At 41.3% G+C, this 22,130-nt stretch overlaps 2 protein-coding genes across 6 annotated transcripts in view; one reads left to right on the top strand and one right to left on the bottom strand.

Moving 5' to 3' along the window:
* The window catches only part of Fam13c (family with sequence similarity 13 member C), a 113,446-nt gene extending 100,436 nt beyond the window's left edge, over window positions 1-13,010 (top strand). For 2 of the 4 annotated variants that reach the window (XM_028780256.1, XM_028780254.1), the window contains 4 exons: window positions 5,262-5,357; window positions 6,652-6,845; window positions 8,107-8,208; window positions 11,499-13,010. In XM_028780256.1, the coding sequence (XP_028636089.1) occupies window positions 5,262-5,357; window positions 6,652-6,845; window positions 8,107-8,208; window positions 11,499-11,622 (516 nt within the window). In that variant the 3' untranslated portion in view covers window positions 11,623-13,010. Of the gene's footprint in view, window positions 1-5,261; window positions 5,358-6,648; window positions 6,846-8,106; window positions 8,209-11,498 lie in introns of all 4 variants that reach the window. The other 2 variants (XM_028780255.1, XM_028780253.1) reach the window with 1 other exon arrangement.
* Window positions 11,943-22,130, bottom strand: part of Phyhipl (phytanoyl-CoA 2-hydroxylase interacting protein like) — a 41,839-nt gene continuing 31,651 nt past the window's right edge. Inside the window, exons 4-5 of one of the 2 annotated variants that reach the window (XM_028780258.1) lie at window positions 19,283-19,400; window positions 11,943-14,057 (exon numbers count right to left, since the gene is read on the bottom strand). In XM_028780258.1, the coding sequence (XP_028636091.1) occupies window positions 13,523-14,057; window positions 19,283-19,400 (653 nt within the window). In that variant the 3' untranslated portion in view covers window positions 11,943-13,522. The remainder of the gene's footprint in view (window positions 14,058-19,282; window positions 19,401-22,130) is intronic. The other variant, XM_028780259.1, reaches the window with a different exon arrangement.

Here is a 22,130-nt window from a genome sequence, read left to right as displayed (position 1 = left end):
ATCAAGAAAGTGGGCCAGCTAAGAGAGCGGCAAAGAACATTCTAGATAGAATTCCTGAGTACTAAGGCTGTGAAGAAGGAAGAGCTTTTTCTATTCACAAGCATCTCAGCAATTGGGGGCTAAGATATGGGGCGGCATGAGATGCAAGTGGAACAGCTGTGGCCAGTGGCCCTCTCGGGCTGTGATGCGGGGTTAAGGGGTGGCCAAGTGGGAACAGAAAACAAGTTCGAGATGATAACCACTTAAAAGATCTGATTACTGTGTGAATAAATCACCCAGCAAACGAGAAAACGGGACGGGTGGCTTGGCCGGCTGGTATAGTGACGTTGGCGGAAAGACAGCATACTCAAAGCGTGTTTGGTTGGACCAAAAGAACATGTTGAAGACATGAAGAACTGGTGGTTCTCAACCTTCCTAATGCTGAGACCCTTTTAATACAGTTCTTCATGTTGTGGTGACCACCCCAACTATAAAATTATCTCCGTTGCTACTTCATAACTGTGATCTTGCTACTCTTATGAATCATAACATAAATGTCTGATATGCAAGGTATTTGATATACAAACTCCCTAGCGAGTCACAACCCACAAGTTGAGAACCAGTGCTTTAGAGTGAAGAAAGATGAGGTAGGATCCATAGAGACCAGTCCGCTTATTGACATACCAGAACTATGGGAGGTGGCAGATTTTGGAGTAGAGACGAAAATGTTAAGAAGTGATATATCCATCAAATTTAAGATCTTTGAGGAACCAACCCTCCTAGCTTGCACAGGGCTTTCATTGCTTGAGCACTGAAAACCCTCTGTGGTCTTGGGCAAGCAGGGATGGCCGGTTGGCCTGTGACAACTGAGTGAAACAAGTCTCCAGACAAGAACCTGAAAGCTTAGAAATCACTCTTGTACAAGTGGCGGGAATTCTTATGATTTCTAACCAAGTGGCTATTGAGTGACTTCGTGAGAGTCAGAATAGGTCTTCAAATAGTCCATGGAGCTTTATAGTCGAGCTGCGCCTTTTAGGTAGGGGCCATCTGCCGTGGGATGTGCAGGCTTTGATAGCACATTTCAGTACAGCTCCAGAGAAGTGTAACACAGGACTCTAGGAAGTCATAGGGGAGGGTATCTGGAGTGAGTTCCGAGGCCACAGCAGAACTCAAGGAGACATAGTGATAACATCTAGCCTGTTCCCTGCCCCTGTAACAAGCTGTAGCATGTCAGTTCATCTCATGAAGCCCAGTTTCTTAAAAGCTTGAACGGATAGATGGCTTTCTTGCCATTACCAAGATCAAATTAAAATGGCCATGGTGAGTGATTTTTTTTTCTTCCCCTGACTCCCAAACTTTTTGGTAACTTCTTGTGCTGGTGTTTAGTCTGAGCTCATTCCGAAGCTAAAAAACTCTACGGGGTTTACTAGCAGCAGTTCTCAACCTGTGGGTCGCGACCCCCTTGGGAGGGTTACATATCAGGTAACTCTGCATATCGGATATTTATTTTCATTATGATTTATAGCAGTAGCAAAATGATAGTTATGAAGTAGCAACAAAATGTCTTCATGATTGTGGGGAGGGGTCACCCCAACACGAGGAACTGTATTAAAGGGGCGTAGCACTAGGAAGGTTGAGAAACACTGCCTTAGAACACAGCCTTGTTAGTTCAGATATTGTGACTCAGCACACCCATCTTTATTTATGGATTTTTAAAACAAGAGATAATCATTGGAAAAATCATTGGAAACAAATCTATTTCCTGCTTCTACTCCTGTATATTGCTGGCTCTCTACACTACAAAAAAAAAAAATGTTCTCTTTTGATTTTTTTTTTTTTAATGTGTGAAGGGAATCACGTTGAGTAAAATATGGCTCACTAATAGCTATTACTGTCCACATAAAATAGCCAGAGAGAGTTATCCAGGGTGATGGGTGTCGTTCTCCAGGTCAATCTGCACAGATAAACCCCAAAGGTAATTATCGCCCGCCTCTCTTCTACTGTGGAATCAGGAATAAACGGAAGGGGAGGTTAAGGAAGAGAGAGCGCTAACAAAACGTAATTGGGTAATATCGGTAAGCAGCTTGCACACTCTGCCAATCTAAGAACTCGTTACTCCCCATGTCGCTCCCCTTAGGGCTGGCATTGCATCCCAGAGAGAAACTGGTGTTCCAAACTGCCACAAAGTAGCCAGCCCAGATGTTTTCTTTCTGGCGCTGGTCAGGGGGTTACTTAGGACAGAAAGCAGCTGGAGCACAGGCAGATTTATCTATGGGTTTGTTTTCCTTACCCCTCGGAACTCTGCTCAGAGCCTCTTTCTCAGAAAAGCATGGGAACTTTGAAATAGAATCAACTTTTAAATATAATCATGCCTCCATCCATTCCTATAAATGCGCTTTTTGCTCAGAGAGATAGGTAAAGCCGACATTTTCCTCCTCTGCATCGGAAGGGATAGGAAACTGTTATTTTTTTAGTTTTAGGACTCAAGGCCTGTCAATATTCCTTTTTGGCTGAGGCCCACAATATGGACTGGCTTCACATACTTGTTTCTGTTTGGAGATTAATCAGTAATGATCCCAGGAGGAAAATCATTAGCATGGAGAGGACTTGCGTGTATTCTATGTGTTTCAGTCTTCATCTAGTATCTGGGGAAGATCATTTTGAAAGTAGCCTCCTCATTCTCGTTTGTTTGTTTGTTTGTTTGTTTATTTTGTTGCTTTGAAAAGCTTCTCTGCATTTGTGTATTTTAAAAATATTTTTTCTTTTTAATTATGAGATATTTTCATTACATCATTTCTCATCCCCAACTCCTCCCATGCTGTCCGTGTCTCCTGTTCCCTCTAAAACTCATGGCCTCTCTTTACACACACACACACACACACACACACACACACACACACACAGACACACACAAATATATAAATTCAATGTCCCAAGTCCATTTACTATTGCTTATATGCATGTTTTTAAGGCTAACTACTTGGCCAATTAGAGGGCTCATTCCTGGGGAAGACTAACACTCCCTCTTCCTGTAGCTCTGTCCTGGGGTGGAGCCCTGTAAGATTTCCTCCATTGTTCCGGTCTTGTTTAGGCAGCCATGGAGTTGAGATCACGTGGGTGCAGCTTCTGGGTCATGTCTAGAAGACATAATCTTGCAGAAGATGTCCTTATCTTTCGCACCTTTTTGGATTCTCCTAGAATCTGGCGTGAGGGGGGAGTATACTAGGTAGGAAAAACCACAGTCAAATTTCACAGTCAAATTGGTCAATGTTCTAAGTGCATTGTTTTGCTTTCTATAGAATATAAGTCTCAGTGAGGTACTGAAAAGAAAAAAAATTAATATTTCCTGAATTTCCATTTATATATTTCCACCTTAAAATGTTTTAAAATCCCATGGACACTGTATTGGCTGGATATGTGTGTGTGTGTTATGTATGTGATGTGTGTGTGAGTGCCTGTGTGTGTGTGATGTGCGAGTATGTGAGTGTGTGATGTGTGTGTGAGTGTGTGTGTGATGTGTATGTGTGTGAGTGTGGGGACGTGTGTGTGTGTGTCTGTGTGTGTATGTGTGTGTGTGTGTAAAGACACAAGAAAATGTTTAAAAAGTGAATTTGTCTAGAAAATTAAAGGCTCTTAAGGCTATGCACCAAAACTAAACGGCTTCTACAGCAAATTCTTTCTCCTGAAAATACAGATGAGTCTGAGGTTACAGCCTGGGGTGTGTGTGTGTGTGTATAAATATATGTTAATATAAGATCATCATATAGAGTCTGAGGTTACAGCCTGAGGTATGTGTGTGTATGTTCACATAAGATCATATATAGCCAGGTGATGGTGGCCTTTAATCCTAGCACTCGGGAGGCAGAGACAGGTAAATCTCTGTGAGTTCAAGGCCACACATACACTGTGTGTGTGTATACATACATACATACATACATACATATATATGCATATATATGCATATATATATGTGGATTATTAAAAATTAGAATTCTTTTTACTTGTGGACGTCTTAATAATCAGGGCAGGTAGCAGTAAGATGTTAAAGGAATAATATGGCAGAATCTCAGGCCTCAGTACACTTTTATTTGAACAGGTAAGACTGAAACAGAAAAGTTCTGGTCCAGATAGTAAAAATAGAAAGGTTTATAGAAAAGAGGAATCAACGTGGACCAGTGTGGCTTTGTAGCTCTGATGGGGATGGAACATCCTAAGTGTCTCCGGGAGCTGTTTCCTTTTGTCTCAAGTCTGGGAGATCTGGAAGGCAGACCTTTAGCATTCTGTGGTATGTATGACCATAAAAGACAACTCGGGTGACTGTGTGGTGACTTGTTTTCCCCCATACCTTGCCCTGATGAGTATAAACCATTGGTTGAGAATGGAGAGAGGGTCGTGTGTAGTGAGTATATAGTAAACTAGTGCATGGGACAGCTTGTGGTTATATAGGGAGACAAGGGAAAGAGGGGCTTGGCCACTTGGGATAGATACGTGGATAAGCAGACAAGAGAGACATTGAGTTTTTGTGTGAAACCTGACCTGCTGCAGTGGTACGTAGGGATGCTTCATGTGGTAGATGGGCACAGAACGCATCAGTATACTAAGAGGTTGGGAATTGTTTTAGTTGGAACTTTAGCGAGTCCATTGAAATACCTGTCTATCTTTGGAATAGCCTGGAAGGAACTCTGAACCTCTAACCCCTTTGTCGTGTGGGCAGGAAATTGAGGATTCCGAAGTCAAATGTTTTATCCCAAATAACTAAAGTTTATATGAGGACAAACTAGTGAGGCAGTACGCATCCTATGTGTGTAATTGAGGAGGACCTTACAGAGTTTTTGTTTGTCAGTGTAATCACCAAAGTCCAAACAATATAGTTGTTCAGAAGAGAAAGTGATAGGCCTGGATTGGTCACTTAAAAATAAAGTCGAGGCTTAACGCTACTCATGCTTTACAGACTAGTCCACAAAGCCGTATGGTCCAATTTCCGTCCTCGCCCCTATCCCTTATGGGAATTTTTTCCTTGGGAAAAATTGATGTGCAACACGCACCATCTTTTGACTTCCTTTCTGTCAGTCACTACTGCTATGATTCTCTCTGAGGCTTCAAAACCTGACCCATTGTTGCGTTGGCCTGCTGGAATATTGCCTTAGGGAATGGGCTATAGCTCTGTGGTAGAGTGCTTGTCAAGTGTGGGTTCTGGGATGGATCCCCAACACGAGGTGGGTGCAGGGAGAAGATTGTCTGAGGAGAAAAAAAAATATTAGGATGGATTTTATGTTTTTCAGGTGACTAAGCAAGACAAGAACCTCATCAAGCCTCTTTACGACCGATGCAGAGGTGTCAAGCAAATCTTGTCGACACCATCCCTTATCCCGACAATTGTAAGTAAAGATGGCGGCGCTAACTGGAAACATTGAGTGGCGCCTTGAATCGATGCTATTTAATGCCATGTCATAGACCGCACCATGAATGTTAACAGGTGGCCTTCCTAACTGTGTATACTATAATCCCACCAGCTACCGTGTTCTTCCCTAGCCTAGTGCTTAATAATGATGGCTTACCAGAAACTGCCATGAAACAGAGAATTCCAAACTTGACATGATTGGACCACTCTTAATATTTGATTTTTTTTTCTTTTTAACTCTCCTTTCGGGCAAGGAAAAGATATAAGGCATCTCACTGTGGCATTGTCTAATTTTTCACACAGCTAGACAAGACAGACTCTCTCCGTTCTCTGTGTGGTGGTTAATAAAATTGGTAATGCATTATTTGAAGTATTGAAACATTGTTTTGGTTCCATCTGATCACACTATACTAGAGGTAAATAAATTTATCTCAATAAAAAATACAGAAACGGAGCTAGGCTACTTTATTAAAACAAATTCATAGGCAGACAGAACGAAGAAAGCACCACACATCCTGTTCCATCTATTTCAAAAGCAGCTACTCAAGGTATCAGTGTAAAAAGCAGCAAATGTTAACAACTATGAATTTAAATCTACCTGGGTATACTTATGAGTCTATTCTAAAGAATGCTAGAGTGATAAATTCTAAAATATTCCCTTTGAGGAGGAAGAATAGTCTAAGGTACAATATGTCTTTCAAATTTGAAGAAAACCCTTTGGCTGTCTTTATTACTGGAAAGATTAAGGAATAACTACTGTTTCTTTGGCCTTCTAAGGGCTCTTCTGAAATTGTCTCTTAGAAATCCTCTGTTTTGACCATGGCCTGCTCTGGGTCTGAGTGTTTTAATTTCTGAATAAGGTGTCTATAGAACATTTTATCCTCATTTGTATCACTGCTGTAAAGTTAGAGTGCAGAAGGCCTGGGGGCAGGGAGGACCCACTTGACTGTACAGTCCAAGCTAGACCGGGTCCCAACTGCCTATCTTCCTTGGTCCAGTCAATATAGATAAACTTGGGAAGCACCGTAGCCCAGCAAAGATGTCTCTTTTCTCATTGACTTCTGTACGTTCTTAATGTAGGTTCTGAGAAAGGGCTCTTGGTAGTTGTCAATCTAGTCCTCAGCAGCTATGTGGGCCAGGTGTCTACTGTTTTTTTTTTTAGGGTCTTACAAGTCTTCTTGCATGCTCAAGGGACGTGCAAGTCTTCTTGCATGCTCAAGGGACAAGCGCAAGCACTCTTGTGACCCTTTGGCTATGCTCGTGACAAGCAGGAGGAAGAGGACTCTGATGACGACTGTCCACAGGGAAGTCAACAACCTTCTTTACCAGATCCGGTGTCCCGCCTACCTGTCGTTGATCACCTCACCTACTCAGAGACAGAGCCCATGAGGACCCTGCTATCAGATGAAAAGAAAGAAGGCAAACAGCCAGCTCTCTCCATGTCCAACTTACATGAGGCTACGATGTGAGTAAGCAGCCTGGGCGTGGGCTCTCAAATCTCCTGGCCTGGGCACCTTACCCTTACGTTAAAAAAATCCAACGTCTGCTCAGAGCCGGAAATGTTCTCTCCAGCAGAGAATAGACCTAAAAATGCACCATCCAGTTGGCTTCTTAACTGGGAAATATAGAAGACAAAACTGTGAAGAGCCACAGGAAAATGCTACATATGTCAGCTGTATTGATGTGCAGTTTACTTTGATCCTTCTTTTCAGTTGTGTTCTGGTACTCGTAACCCTGGTAACCCCGAGCAAACTCAAAGGAGAGCTGGTCTTTGATATATTGAACCCAAAGGAGTAAGATCCTTAGTGGGTCAACAATGGCCGGAGCCTTTCTTTTCTTTTCTTTCTTTTATTACATGCAGAAGGCATAGTGTTCTAGATAGGTCACCACGCTGGCCACCAGTCCACGAGTGGGTCTTTGTCTCCTAATGACTCCTCAGCTAAGAACTGTCTGGACTTTTCACTACTATCAGTGGTTGGTACACCTCTTAGTCATGTGACAACCCACATTGTGATGTCATCTTTAACATGCATTATATAGTCTGCTTAGGGTGTGTCCCATATGGAGATGAGGCAAAAACCAGGGACAGTAGGTAATATTTAGCTTGCTGGAAAAAAAAAAAACAGAACATATCTTGTTTTCCTTCTCCCATTCTCCCCAACCTTTGGGTTGTAGCCATTAAAAAACCAGTCATTCCTCAACTTGGGTAGGTGAGGGCATTTTTGAAATCCATAGACGTGACTTATAGAAAAATGCCTATAGATAACTTCAGTATTGAGTCTCTGGAAGTAGATGGCGGTAGAATGGCAACTCTCCCCTGGTTCAGTTTCATTCCCAAGGGCTTTGTCCTTCTCCCCACTCTCCAGGGATATAGTATTTTTCCTTTTGTGTCTCTTACCTTTGTCAACAAACATTTTTGTGTATTCCTTAGATGCTGGTTCCTGCCTATCATCTTGTTATAGCACCATAACCGTCATCATTTCTGACAGCAGATGCTGTACACCACCCTTTCCCCTTTGCCCCCGACACTGTTAATGTTAGGGAATACTAGGCTTGTGTGCTGTTCCAACACAGAGGCACACGTTATAAATTCACTCACTCAGAATTTCCACCCATCATCGCTTTTCTGTGATAACGGGCCCATTGTGCTAGTTTGATATAATGCAGGCATGGTCATTCAGTCAGAGCAGAGATTAATAATAGCAAATGTGTTTCACCTGCTTCAGACCCGTCCTTCTCGACCATCTCCGAGAAACCAGGGCTGATAAGAAGAGGCTACGGAAAGCACTGCGAGAATTTGAAGAACAGTTTTTTAGACAGACAGGAAGGTAAGTGTGAGTGGAGAGGTGGTTTTTTTTTTTTTAAAAATGCTAATATTTCCTAAAGAATGATAGTTCCAAACAAACTCTGCTTTTGTAGAAACAGCAGTGAGATGTAAATCCTTGCTGAAGACTGTGCTTTCTCCATTGCAATACCCTGATGCTAACAGTGTTAGGGATATTGTTGTTGATGGCTGTCAAGTATTGGCATCAGTCTTTTTTGTCTTTGTGTCATGTCTTAATTACATCATGTTGCTATGATAAAATACCCTTTAAGTAATAAGAAATCCTTTATTTTTTTTTTTTGGATATTTTATTTACATTTCAGATGTTATCCCCTTTCCCCATCCCCCACCCCGAAACCCCCATCCCATCCCCCCTCCTCCTGCTTCTATGAGGATATGCCCCCCAACTCCCACCTCCCCACCCTGGGATTCCCTCACACTGGGGCATCTAGCCTTCACAGGACCAGGGACCTCCTCTCCCACCTATGCCCCACAAGGCCATTCTCCTTACATATACAGCTGGAGCCATGGGTCCCTCCCTAAGTGCTCCCAGGCTGGTGGTTTAGACCCTGGGAGCTCTGGTTGGTTGGTATTGTTGCTGTCTGCATGGGGCCCCAAACCCCTTCAGCTCCTTCAGTCTTCTCTCTCACTCCTCCACTGGGAACCCCATGATCAGTTCAATGGTTGCTGAAAGTATTTTATAGATGAGTCTCACCCCCAACTGCTGTTTATCTTAGGCTTTTTGAAAATTTTACTTTTCAGCCCTTGTTCTTAGATTCTTAGTTCCATAAAGTATTCTCTGCTTATTCCACGAATGTTTTCCTTTAAATATCTGCTTTAAACATCACCACCCATTCCTGTTTGTTTTATTCCAGGGTTCAGTCAAAAAGTTCATAGCTATTTTTTCTCTCCCTTAAATATTTAGTTGGACCATCTGTCTTCCTATATGTTTCTATCCCAACTTAGCTGTTATTATACACTCGTTAATTTCTAGTAGTTTTCTTAATTGCGTCTCCAACAAAGTTCTATATATATAATCAGGTAATGAATGTTAGTATCTTTTGGAGGAAAGACAAATTACTTAGCTGTCCTCCATCCCTGTCCTCAGTAAGCTGCAAAGCATTTCTTTGGATAAGTTTCAAAGCTATGACTATGACATGCGACAATAGTCTTAACACACCCTCACGACTCCCAGTATTTCTAACCCGCCACAACTGCCAGAAGATGGCCCTGCAAATGTCCTTACAAAACCCAATACAATGACATTTGTTTTTTTTTTTTTTCAATGTAAAATGCTAGATTGTGTGTTCTCCAGCCTGAGCTTGGTAGATAGCAACACTGTGCAATGTCAAAAGGTTGGATGCTCTTGCAAGGTTGGATGCTCTTGCAAGCATATAACTTTCCCAAAGTCACAAAGCTCCTAAGTGGCAGACATGAGCTGAGAGGTTCTTACTCACCTACTGCCTTTCTTTCCTGCCTTGTTGTCCTTTCCTCTCAGCCCACAGGCTGCTGTGAGGGAGGGGGGGACTGTGGTAAAAGCACCTTGAGACAGCCACCTAGCATGCTTGCTCCATTACCCTCGGTAGCTTTTCTATTGTGCTATCCACCAGCAATGGGCTCCCCAGGTGGCTCAGCAAAGTGACAGGCTCACTAGGGGCTTTAAGCACACGTCCGATTTGTGTTCAGGTTCCTCTTGAAAATTCAGTGGGAATTTTTCATTCAGTGAAAGATCTGCGATGGGTTGAGGATTTTGAGTTTTAAGTAGACATGGCATCAAAAATGAGTTCATTAGGTTCAAGACACACAGAGATCTTTCCATCACTTGGAGTTTCCCAAAGAAACTTTCCACTTTTTTTTTTTTTTTTTTATTGGATGTTTTATTTACATTTCCTATGTTGTCCCCTTACCCCATCCCCCACCCACCCCGGAACCCCTAATCCTCTCACCCCTCCTCCTTCTTCTCTGTGGATGTAACCTCTATCTACTCCCCCCCACTCCCACCTCCCCACCCTCAAAATTCCACTTTGACCTGTTTGAACACGGAGGGTACATTAGAGTCTGGGAGGTTCCAGTGTGCTGAGTCTGCCTATGGCATTTATTAGTCTTATTTGACATGTCTTTTGGCAATAACGGTGGTTTAATTGTTCTGCTTGTTCTTAGTAGTAGTCATTGACTGGGGATATATAAAAATCTATTCATCGGTATACACCTAAGAATGAGTATGCAGAGGACCATGACTGTAACTTATCTGTGCTCCTACAGTCAAGGGAAAGCTTACTTTATTGTACTTACACTGCCTAAACCTACTTAAGATATGTCCGGGCTTGATCCGAGTGAAGCTGTATGTCGTCTTGTGGTGATAACATGTCATCTGAATAACAAAGTGCTCACGTCTTAACCCTAGACTCTGTTGGATGGCAAGAAAATAGTCTTGTCTTGTCTTGTTTCCCTATTTACTGCTAAGATTTAACTCATCTATGGAGCTAAAAGGACCATGTAAATGGATTTTCTATACATGGAGAGACACTGTGATATGGTAATAAGACAGGAGCACTCAGACTGTGCATGTACCAAGCGAGGTTCTATGCATTAGAACATGTCCAGCCTTTGAATTAGTGTGCAGAAAGAGAGCCATTGCAATTTAAACTGTGGATGCGTTCCTATGTATGGAGGCCAGAGGACAACTTGGGGGATCAGTTCGTTGTCACAGCAATGTGCATGTTAAGGCCATCAGGTTTGGTAGCAGTCGCCTCTGCTACCCACTGAGCCATGCCACTGGCCTCATTTCAAACGATTTAGACTTGTGATCACTTCGCCAAGAGAAAGCTCAGAAATTCTATTACACGTCAGCAGAAATGGGTCTAACCACAAGGAAACTTGGGAACATTTCCAGCGTGCAAGGCAGCTCCCGGGAAGGTTTTGCCACTATGAATTTGTGGGTTACTTATATAATTGAATATCTGCAGGATTTCCAGGATACTATTATGGAACTCCCGAAGTATGAGGAAGAGCGACAGGCGATGTATCAGAGGCTCTAGCCTTTGCTTTTTCTTTCCTGCACCATCTTTCTGTACTTAGGCATGGGGGTCTCATATTTGCAAAAACACATGGCCAAAGGGTGCTGCTGCTTACAGAAATGGAACAGAGATGGAATGAAACCAGACCGAAGGGGACATAAAGAAGGCACCATTAAAAAAGAGCCACATGGAAGCCACAGGCCCCTGTCAGTTATAAAAGGATCTTTAACGAGCCGGCTCGAATATCAACTAATATATTGTGTCTTCCTTCCTGCAGAAGCCCACAGAAGGAAGACAGGATGCCAATGGCAGACGAGTACTGTGAATACAAGCACATAAAAGCCAAACTCAGACTATTGGAGGTCCTCATCAGCAAGCAGGATGTGGCCAAAACTATTTGAGGTTCGGCTCTGATCACTTCCCTCTCAAGATGAAGTCAAGATTAGTTTCCTCTACTGTTCTTGCTAAGTAGTTTTGATGTACTGAAAACGGAAGCACTTTAGAGATAGTATTAGCTGTTTTGATGAAGGAAGAGGTAGTATAATTATGCCCAAGAAGGCATTTAAATAGGGAAATAATAGGTAATGTTGGGATTGGCAAAAAGCATTTAGCCTCCATGCCAAACTGAAATCCAGTCAAATGTAATTGTCTCAAAAAAACGTCTAATAACTTGTCAAACCTAAAATAACATGTAGGCAGGCTACCTGCTAGGGAAGGTTTAGTAGTGGCCCCAAAATTGATTTTATTGATATATGGAAAGAGCATGGTTTAAATACATTGGTGAGACAAAGAAAAATTCTGCTCTTCATCCAGGGGAGGAAAACAGACAGAAAGAAGGTCATTTAAGCGAGACAACATCCACTACCTTGTCCTGTAAGTCTGTAGGCATTCAGCACTCTCAAAAATAACTCGACTGTGTCACTGCTAATCTCTTATTTCTATATGAAGGTAGTGCATTACTTTATCTGTTATTTGAAAGATTTACATTTCCAGTTACCAAAGTTCACTTGGATGGCATGTACTTTGTGAATTATCTTTGTCTATGACTGACAAAATGTTTATATTAAAGTAAAATATTAAAATAGGTATTTTGGATAGACGTGTCTGCAGTAATAACCTAATGTGACCATAGTACTATTGCTGATTTTCTTGTTTCCTATACTAAGATTATATAACTATTTTTCCATTGGGAATATGCATCTTTCTTAATGTTCCAAGGTCTGTACTTTATAAAGTGAAATAGCTTTCTTGTGAGCTGCATTCATTCTGCTTAGGGTGAAACACTTAGAAATCACCAAGAGACCTTTTGTTTGCTTTATTCAGCGTATCTGCTTTTTCTCCACTCACACACTTACTGGTTTGGTTTTTGTAAAATCAAGTAACAGGTAGACATTTTTCTCATGATCAACATTGTTCATATTTCTGTTTTCTGTAATGTTTAAGCATGGTGTTGAAGAAACTCAGATTTTCATATTGCTTGGGTGGGGAAAAAAAAAAAAACCAAACCAGATTCTAGACACAGACTATGTCAGAGGCGTGTTGTTCTCTCTGTATTCACCTGCTGTTTTAAACCTTTTATGAATCAGAGTAATGGCCTTCATAAATTTGTTTAATTGAAGTCATCTACTTGTAACAGGACAGATACACAACTATTTGAGGTTTACAAATTACATCTTTGATAAGGGAAATGGTTTCGTGAGATGTATACAATTGCTATTAAAATGTAACTATATTCTATATGATTGTAAATATTTTATACAACATACAAATAAAATATTTTTCTATTATATTTATTATGTTGAAAGCACAGTAACTGTTTCCTGTTAGCTAATATAAATAACATAAATAACACTGTCAAACAACAAGGCGGAAGTGCTGACAGGTCTAGGTTTAGGATTTAACTCATGCTGCAATTACACTCTTTCATGCGGTTTGGAGTTATCCCGATATTTATTCGGTAGATTAAAATGGATGCACATTTAAACACCACTGATAAGCCATTATTTTGTACTTTGCTAAAGCGGTCTATATAACTGTCTTGTTATGTTTGGCATAAAGGAAACATAAAAGCATTGCAGCATCTAGGCAAACAAAGTGTCAGGACAACCTGGGGACATCGTTGGAAGTGGTGGACAAGGGCGGGCAGGAAGAGACACAGAAAGGCTCTGAATGACAGAGTTTGCTTTTGGTGACAGCGGCATATGCATGCTTCAGTGGGGACATCTGATGGTGGATGTACAACAGAGGGTAATGCTCCTATGGGAAGACAGGGTGGGGGGGGGGGCGGGTATGAAAGTGGCGTTAGCGTCCGACACTGATGTTACAGGTTTTGCAGCTGGGATCTTTCTTTGCATTTGCAGTAGACAAACTCATGAGCTGATGACCAGTGATTTCTGCCACGGTGCCCAGGGAAAGAGCCACAGGGTCAGTGTAAATGACTTCTAAAATGACATCCTGGGCGTGGTGGTACACCAGGACCCCATCTTCTTCTGTACAGGTCAAAAACTTATTATCCTTGGAATTTAGTTGAGGAAGGCGCTGCTTACAAAATTCATCTCCTGGCGATCCCACAGGGGCAATGACAAGAATCACATAATGATAAGCAGTGTACATACAGTAGAAGTCCCCAAAGTATAAGTTAGTATTGGGGTTGAAAAGTTTGTCTGCTGCAATCTCAAACCTGTATCTTCCGTACGGTGAATCCTGGGGCGGCTTCCCTGTATTGAACTCAGTGCTGCAGCTGAAGAAGATGCCTTCCAGCTTCCCACTAATGGGTGAGCCATGGCTACCACTGTTATCCTTGATGGATGGCTGCATAGCATTTCCATAGTGTTCTCTGCCAGGGAAAGGAAATAGCCACTACTCAGTACAATCGTGGTAATTTTACTGATTTACAGATTCGAACAGCACAAAAGTCACTACCCACTGTTCAAGGTCTGAAAGATCAGGCTATAACCAAGTCAAGGGGAATATAGCTTTTGACACTAATCATGGATTAGACCCAAAATAAAGATGACCTACAAACCTGGGGGTTTCCTGGACTGAACAACGGAATTGCAATCAGAAGTCTCACAGGTGTAACTGGCTTCATCTGTACTTAGTGGGTTTCACAAGTGACTTTACTAAAAAGAAAACTTTTTATTGAAATAGTGAAAATATTGAACATATGAACACTGCTCAGGAGAACTTGGTTTAAACCTGTGCTGTCTACTCAAAGAAGGTCCATCCTCTCTGGTGGCTCCAGAACGGAGCTGTTGCTGCTACAGGTCCAGACACCTCCCATCTTCATTCCCAGAATCTCCTTCACATTCTGTGGTTTGAAGATAGGGGCTGCTGTCACACAACTGTTGGGGTCTGCTGTGCTTATCCTGAGGCACCTTGCAACTGTTGACAAGTTCTAGTCATATCACTGCTAGGCTGGAGTCTGGGGACACTGTCTGTGGAGTCATACAGTTGCCTTGGCTACTGATCCCAGGGACGTCATTGCAAGACAAATCACGGAGACTACACTTTTCAGTTTATGATCAAAGTCAAAAGCATCCAACCTAACTAAAATTCAGTATGCCATCGGAATCACATGTCAATGAGTGAAAACATGTTCTTACAGTAGATATTTCATAAAATTACAACCAGATGCACAGACTAAGGCAAAGGAAATAGAACTCCAAAGGAAAACAATCCATAGTCTATGAAGTATCTGAAAGGCAATTCAAAATGAGGATTTCAACAAGCTTGTGAGAATCCAGAGTATATAAATATAAGGCAATGAAGAAAGAATTTTAGGTCATAACAGCGTTTCCAAGGATATTAAAAAAAAAACTGTCTTAGTTAGGGTTTTACTGCTGTGAACAGACACCATGACTCAGGCAATGCTTATAAGGACAACAGACAACAATTAATTGGGGCTGGCTTACAGGTTCAGAGGTTCAGTCCACTATCATCAAGGCGGGAATGTGGCAGCATTCAGGCAGGCATGGTGCAGGAGGAGCTGAGAGTTCTACATCTTTATCTGAAGGCTGCTAGGAGAAGACTGACTTCCAGGTAGCTAGGAGTAGGGTCTTAAAGCCCACGCCCACAGTGCCATGCCTACTCCAATAAGGGCACACCTACTCCAATAGGGCCATACCTTCTAATAGTACCACTCATTGGGCCAAGCATATACAAACCATCACAAGAACCAATCAGAAACCTTGGAGCAAAATTCTTAATGAACTGAATACAATTGCAAGCTGCTAAGACACGTGAGGATAGATAGAATTTCTGAACCTAGCGGGTCTTTTAGCCAACAAAAGGACAGAATGCAAAAGAAAGCCTGTAAGATTTAGGATGTAGTTAAGCAAATATTCACATCACAGCAGTTTCAGAATGAACAGAACAGGATTAAGTTTTTTAAAAGAAGTAGACTTCTTCTGAGACAAGATCTCACTTTGAATCTCCAGATGGTTTCAAACTCAGAATTTCCCAACTCAGCATCCCAAGGGCTGGGATGATATTACACCTGGCTGAAGACAAAATTTCTATTGCCCTGGTTATTATTACACAGTTATATTTCAATTATCACAGCATAAGGATGTCCATTCTACACTGCTGGTCACAGAGACCAATAGGTCAAGGATTATACCTTCACACCACAGAAGACAGGCAGAAAGAAAAAAAAAAAACCTGTTAGAGCGTGTATTTTTGAGGTAAATTTGGAAAACCATACTTATTTATTAGTTTCAAAAGAGACCCTAACTCTGTGCAGCTAAACCATGGAAGAAATCCCAACACATTTTCAAGAGAAAGGGAGTAGAGGGGAGACACAACAGACAGGAGTCCATGCTTCACAGTTCTTTCTGTCTCGAGAGCCTATACAGTTGTATTTGTTATTTGAAAAGAAAGAAATTGTGTCACCCACTTAGACCAGATAGAAGGGGTTTGCTTCTTATAGTTTGGCCATTTGAAGTCTAGACACAGGCCTGCTTGTCAGGTTACCTCTTGCTGTTTGTATGACGGCACCAAAATTCTTCTCATTTGCCCCCAAACACACTGTCTACCTCTCTTGCCTTCTGTGTGGTCCAAGACTCTATTATCCAGGGCCTTGAGTCTTCCCTCACTGTGAAATCCCACCAGTGTGAAGCAGCAGAAGATCTAGGGTAGAGCAAAGGTGAGCCTTGGGTGTCTTCCTGACTTCCTCAGGTATCAGGATGCTGTGGCTTCAGCAAGGCTGGATTCTGTCCACTGATGCTGCTGGTGGCTGACTCTGGACTCCCTTCTGTTCCCAGGAAGAGTAAAACTGTATCTTGATATATACTGGTTCCTTCAGTGTCTCATTAGCAGCTCGGCTATGCTTTCACTTTAGTGAATGGAGGTCTCAGTTAATTTGTGAGTGGAGATTCTCTGTAAAATTTCCAATTCTTCTTTTTCTCAATGGCTGCTTACCAGTATGTTTAAGAATAGAAAGTCTAAGCTAGTACTCTAGTAAGGAATGGTTTTTGGTTTTTGGTTTTTGGTTTTCGGTTTTTACTATCACTAGGCTTCTCAGAGTCTGAGAGACAATGAGGTATGCTGGGGACCTGAAGAGCAACAAGCCCTGATTCCATCACCTGATAACTATCCAGTGGAGCTCATGAAAGAAGTAGATTAGAGGAAAAAACACCAGGCCACAGGGAGGCCAGGTGAGAAACGCAATCCAGGAGCAAAACTTCTGTCTTTTCTAACTTGCTTTCTTACTACCTGAAATATAACATTTTCGTTTCATTTTCTTCAGTTTTCAGGAGTTTCTGATATGCCTTGGCATAAATTTCTTCAGAACCTTATACCATTTGGGAGTTTCTCAGCAAAAACTCATAGGCATATGCTATTTGCTAAATGTGGGACTATTCCAGCTCTGTAAGTCTAAGCCCACTCTCCTGTCCTTTCTGGGTCTCTGACAACTAGGCAGAGAAAGGAGAAAGAAAATGTAATCAGGCAGAGAAGCGCCTAGCCTCCCTAGTGAGTATGAACAAGATGGGGCACAGGAGGCGTTTTCACTGACGGGTAGGGTGTGCTCATTTTGGAGTTCTTTCTTAGAAGAGATGAAAATTAGTTCAGCCCTTATGGATCGAGTCAGAATTTATCCACACCTTTTTCAGTTATAATGATTGCAAAGATTACCAGGTAATTGTAAGATTCCTTCATCAAGCATTCTGAAGACAACATTTTAAAGGGATTCTAATCAAGGAAATGTATCCTGACAACACTTTACTAATTAAAATGCAAATCAAGATCCATGGATGTAAATACCCTTACTAAAGTTCACTGCATAGAAAACTGAAGTATTTTTGTTGTTGTTATTCGTGGTCTTGGAGCTGGAACCTAGACCACTGTGTGCCAGGCAAGCATTCTTCCAGAGCTCCACCTCCAGCTGAGAGAGGGCTTTTTTTTTTTTTTAAATAAAGCTTTTAAAAGTGTTGAAGAATTCTACCTATGCCTTAGTAACGGTATTTGTATTTAATGCTTCAAGATACAAGTTACATGGGTTTTACTGCTGTTATTTTTGAAATTAAAACAGAAGTAAATTTCATTGTTGGTACAAACATCTTTCCTGCAGGTAAACTGGAATGAAATCATGTAATGTGTACAATTACTTCATCCATTCCAGGTGCTCAGATTTTGACTGTTTTGAATTTTTGGAAACATTTATGAGAACAAATTAAGCAAATATATGACAGGAAAGCCTTGGCCCATGGAAGAATCAGAAAATCCTAGAGAAATACTGACCTCCAGTGGCCACACTTAGTAGTAATTGGCAGGAACCCAAAAACCTGATTCACACTGTATTTTTTTGATGTGTTTCTTAACACATCAGTAGCAATAGTGGACATTTTTTGGTTTCCAAATTTTATGCTTAAGAACATAAAAACTGTTCATGCTAAACATACTAGCCATTCTCAATTAACGGCTGACAAGCACAATAATTTGCCATTCACTTTAAATTAGGTGGATGGCATCCACTCAGAATCATGTAGACTCTAGGCCACTTAGAACAACGGACTGAAATCTGTATTTATAAGATTTTCATACAAAAAGCAGACACGTTTGCTATCATCAAAATACAATACAAACACACGGCACAACAAAGTACTTTGGTTTTGTTCAGACATAAAACGTCCCCTCAGGCTCATGCATTTGGACACTTGGTCTCCAGCTGATGGCTCTGTTTGAATTAGAGCTAGAACCTTGGCAGGTGGAACCTTGCTGGGGTAGGAGTCCCTGGGGCAGGCTCTTAGGGTTTAGTCTAACTATCAGGCTACAATCTCCCAGGCTGTCTGGTGTTCTCAGTGGCACAGAGCGGCCTGCTACCCTATCTTCCTGGACAGACTCTGCCCCAAAAGCAGCAGCCAGGCAAAATATTCTTCCCACAGGCTGCTTCTCATGACCTCAGTGGTGAAAAGTGACCAAGGTCTACTCCTTCTACAACATATATGCCAAACACACTTCTTCTTCTACAATTCCTTGCATTTCTACAGCTTGGAGTTCATTTGGAAACATGACTTTGATTTAAGGAAAGTATCCAAAAAATATTTAAAAAAAAAATCCATCAAAACTTGCTGATTCTTTCCATACATAGTCATGTCAAGACAAAACTCCTTTATAACTCTAAAGGGATTAGGGTTCTTATTTGTTTTGATTGTTTTTATATTGATCCGGGTCCCTTGGCAGCACCCTAAACTGAGCTAGAATTCATGGTGACCTTCTTGCCTCTCAAATGCTACTACTATAAGCTTGAGGCACCACACGCAGGCTCAGGCTTCAAAACAAAGCAGATTATGTGCATTGGTGCCGAAGTTCAGAACCATCAGAATGTGTCATTTTCAAAGCCTTTGTCTCCCAGGGCTGGGGAGATTGCTCAGCAGATTACAACACTTGCTCCAATTCCAAAGAATCTTCTTTTGGATTCCCAGCTCACATGTTGACTCACACCCATCTGTAACTCCAGTTCCAGGCGACCCAACGCCCTCTCTGGCCTCTGCAAGAATGTGCTGTACAGACATATATGAAATCAAGATAGCTAAGCACATAGATACTGGTGATTCTTACCTAACATAGTCAAAATACTCTTTGTGCTGGTTCCGATAGAAAACAGAGAACTTAAGCATGCGTCCTGCAATCACGTCAGCCTTCTCCAGCAGCTGTGTTAGATGAACTTTGGAGTAATCTAAAAAAATTTAAAAGTGTCATATTAAGCAATACAGAAGTGTCATCCACATACTCGATAAATCAGATGAATACATATTTAGGGAATTCAACTTTGTAAAATAAGAACTTATAAAAAAATTCATCGCCGGGCGGTGGTGGCGCACGCCTTTAATCCCAGCACTTGGGAGGCAGAGGCAGGTGGATTTCTGAGTTCAAGAGTTCAAGGCTAGCCTGGTCTATAGAGTGAGTTCCAGGACAGCCAGGGCTACACAGAGAAACCCTGTCTTGAAAAACCAAACCAAAAAAAAAAAAAAAAAAAAATTCATCATCTTTCTTTGGCTTATTTTTATTTCTACACAGACTTTTTTTTGCTATGGTTCATGGTTATTTCCTAAAATATTTGTGTGCTTTTTTTTTTTTTTTACTCTTTCAAGTTTTAAAGACCCTGAAACAATATCGTTCACCAGGGTTTCCTAAGCTAGCAGCACTCCTCAGCACTGGTACCTATCAGCTGATACAGTGAGTCAAGGCACCTCACACTCCGAAGGACAGCCTAGCACAAAACCAGAGCTAAGAACTGCCTGAGGTTGACAAGGTCAGTACAGCCATTTTACTGGGGCAGAAACTGCAATGGGCCAAAGTACAACAGTTCTCACAGCTGTCGACTTCAAGACTAGGCCTCTGGATCCTACTTGATGGTCTCCAGCTACAATGCAGCCCTCAGCGTACTTAGTTTTGATTACCTTTTGTTTTTAAAATGTTTTTAAAATGTTGATGTTTGGATACAGCCTGGTCCTATGATGGCTCTCAAGGCATGTTTTCACATCCCAACCACACTTTTGACATCTTTATGGTTCTTAACTCATAACTGAGAGACTGATTTAAAAAATTATCACCTTTCCACTAGTTTTCTAGGGCTTACGCATGCCAAACTCAAGATTGTGAATTCATCTTGGAAATAGTGGGGCTATTTGGGATTTAAACTTCAGCTAGACAGAGGACAAAAGATCAAACATTGAGAATTACTGTCAAACTCCTACATCAAAAAATAAGGAAAACATTCTGATATGTAAGGATTAGTCAAAGCCCAACCTAGTTAAACTGGTGCACGGGACTGATTTCTTTTAGAGCTTGCAATGTACCAAACAAATGCACCATTAGATAGCAAGGCTAAATGACTACAGTTACATGATTCTCTTTGAAGAACTCACGGTCTAAAGGAAGAGAAATATAAACAAGACCATCTTTTTTTTTTTTTTTTATTTTTTTTTTTTTTAATGGTGTTGGGTTGTTATAGACTAGAGACTGGTTAGCCCGTGAGACTATAGTCTATTCTATTTCCAATACCTTGCACAGTGCCTAAGTCACAGTATCAAAGACAATTATTTCAAACAGCTTTCTCAAAATTCAGACTCAAGGGCATTGATAAAACTTAAATGAAGTGGTCCTTAGTTAGTTGAGAAGCCTGAGCAGCATGTCCCCTTCACTTTTAACTATGAAAATACGAAAAAGTAAAGTATAGAGAAATACCGTGGAGCAGTTAAAGGCTGGCAGTCATTGCTTAACTTCCTAACTCCTCACAGAAGTTAGGGGATGCAGGAGAAGTGAGAAAGCAATACGAGATCGCTCTGAAAAGATGGGTTTCGTGCTTTTTATCTCCGGAAGTAAAAACAGTGCATCATATGACAGCTTAGGCATCAGTGTGTGTGTGTGTGTGTGTGTGTGTGTGTGTGTGTGTGTGTGTGTGTGTGAGAGAGAGAGAGAGAGAGAGAGAGTTGCCAAGGATTTTCTTTTTGGGAACCTGCTAACCTTTTCTGTCTCTATCCCCCACTGCCCAACACCAGGAAGCTCAGACATCTATGCAGGCACTCATATAGACATATTTTTAAAAGTATCAGATTTCAGAGCATTCCAGTTTAGATGCTGGGGCTGTGGATATACAATCAACAATATAATGGGCAAAGAGAACATGTGTGTATGTCTGACTTAAACGTCCCTTGTTGGGTGATATAACAATAAATAAAGAGGGATTCAGGAAAGGACTAAAGGTGAGGTAGATTTCAGAGAGGGAAAGTCATTCTAACATAGTACAGCAAACAAAGGAAAACTATCTCCAGGGGAGAGCCCTTCTGCTTGCTGTTAATTCAACGCAGGCGTCTTTAGCTATTTCACTGCTGACTAGTGAACTATCCTGATTATCCTTAATCTATCCTAAAATATGTATTTACGTTTTAACATCTCTGATATCGTCTAACCATCTTTTAATTGGCAGTTTTTCTTCATGACACATTAAAATGGTGGATCTTATAATCCACAAGATAAAGAGAAATATAAAAAATATGGTACACGCAAGAATTTTTTTTTTACCTTGCTCTCAGACACTGAAATCTTTAGCAGTCGAGAGTGTTAAAAATTCCTACCAGCTTCTTCAAGGCGTAAACAAAGAGGCATGAAGATGAAACCAGAATGAGACAGGATTTCAGCCATAGAACTTGCTCTTAAGAGTTTTATACTGGGTTTCATATAACAATAGATACCAGGATAAGTAGTGGGCACTCCAGAATAGCATCTAAAGGAATGCAGGTGTGAGGCCACATATGAAGGGGTTGGGGGCTTATCTGAACATTCCCACAGATGGGGAAGTTGCTAAGCAACCTGGAAACAGACCATCCCATTATTTTCTATGATTTTTTTTCTACAAGCTCTTTCATGTTCAACAGTCTCTCTATTTTTTTTTTCTGTGTGTATC

Source organism: Grammomys surdaster, unplaced genomic scaffold (assembly GCF_004785775.1).
Source record: "Grammomys surdaster isolate TR1022 unplaced genomic scaffold, NIH_TR_1.0 367, whole genome shotgun sequence".
NCBI lineage: Eukaryota > Metazoa > Chordata > Mammalia > Rodentia > Muridae > Grammomys > Grammomys surdaster.
This window is presented reverse-complemented; position numbering and strand designations above follow the sequence as displayed.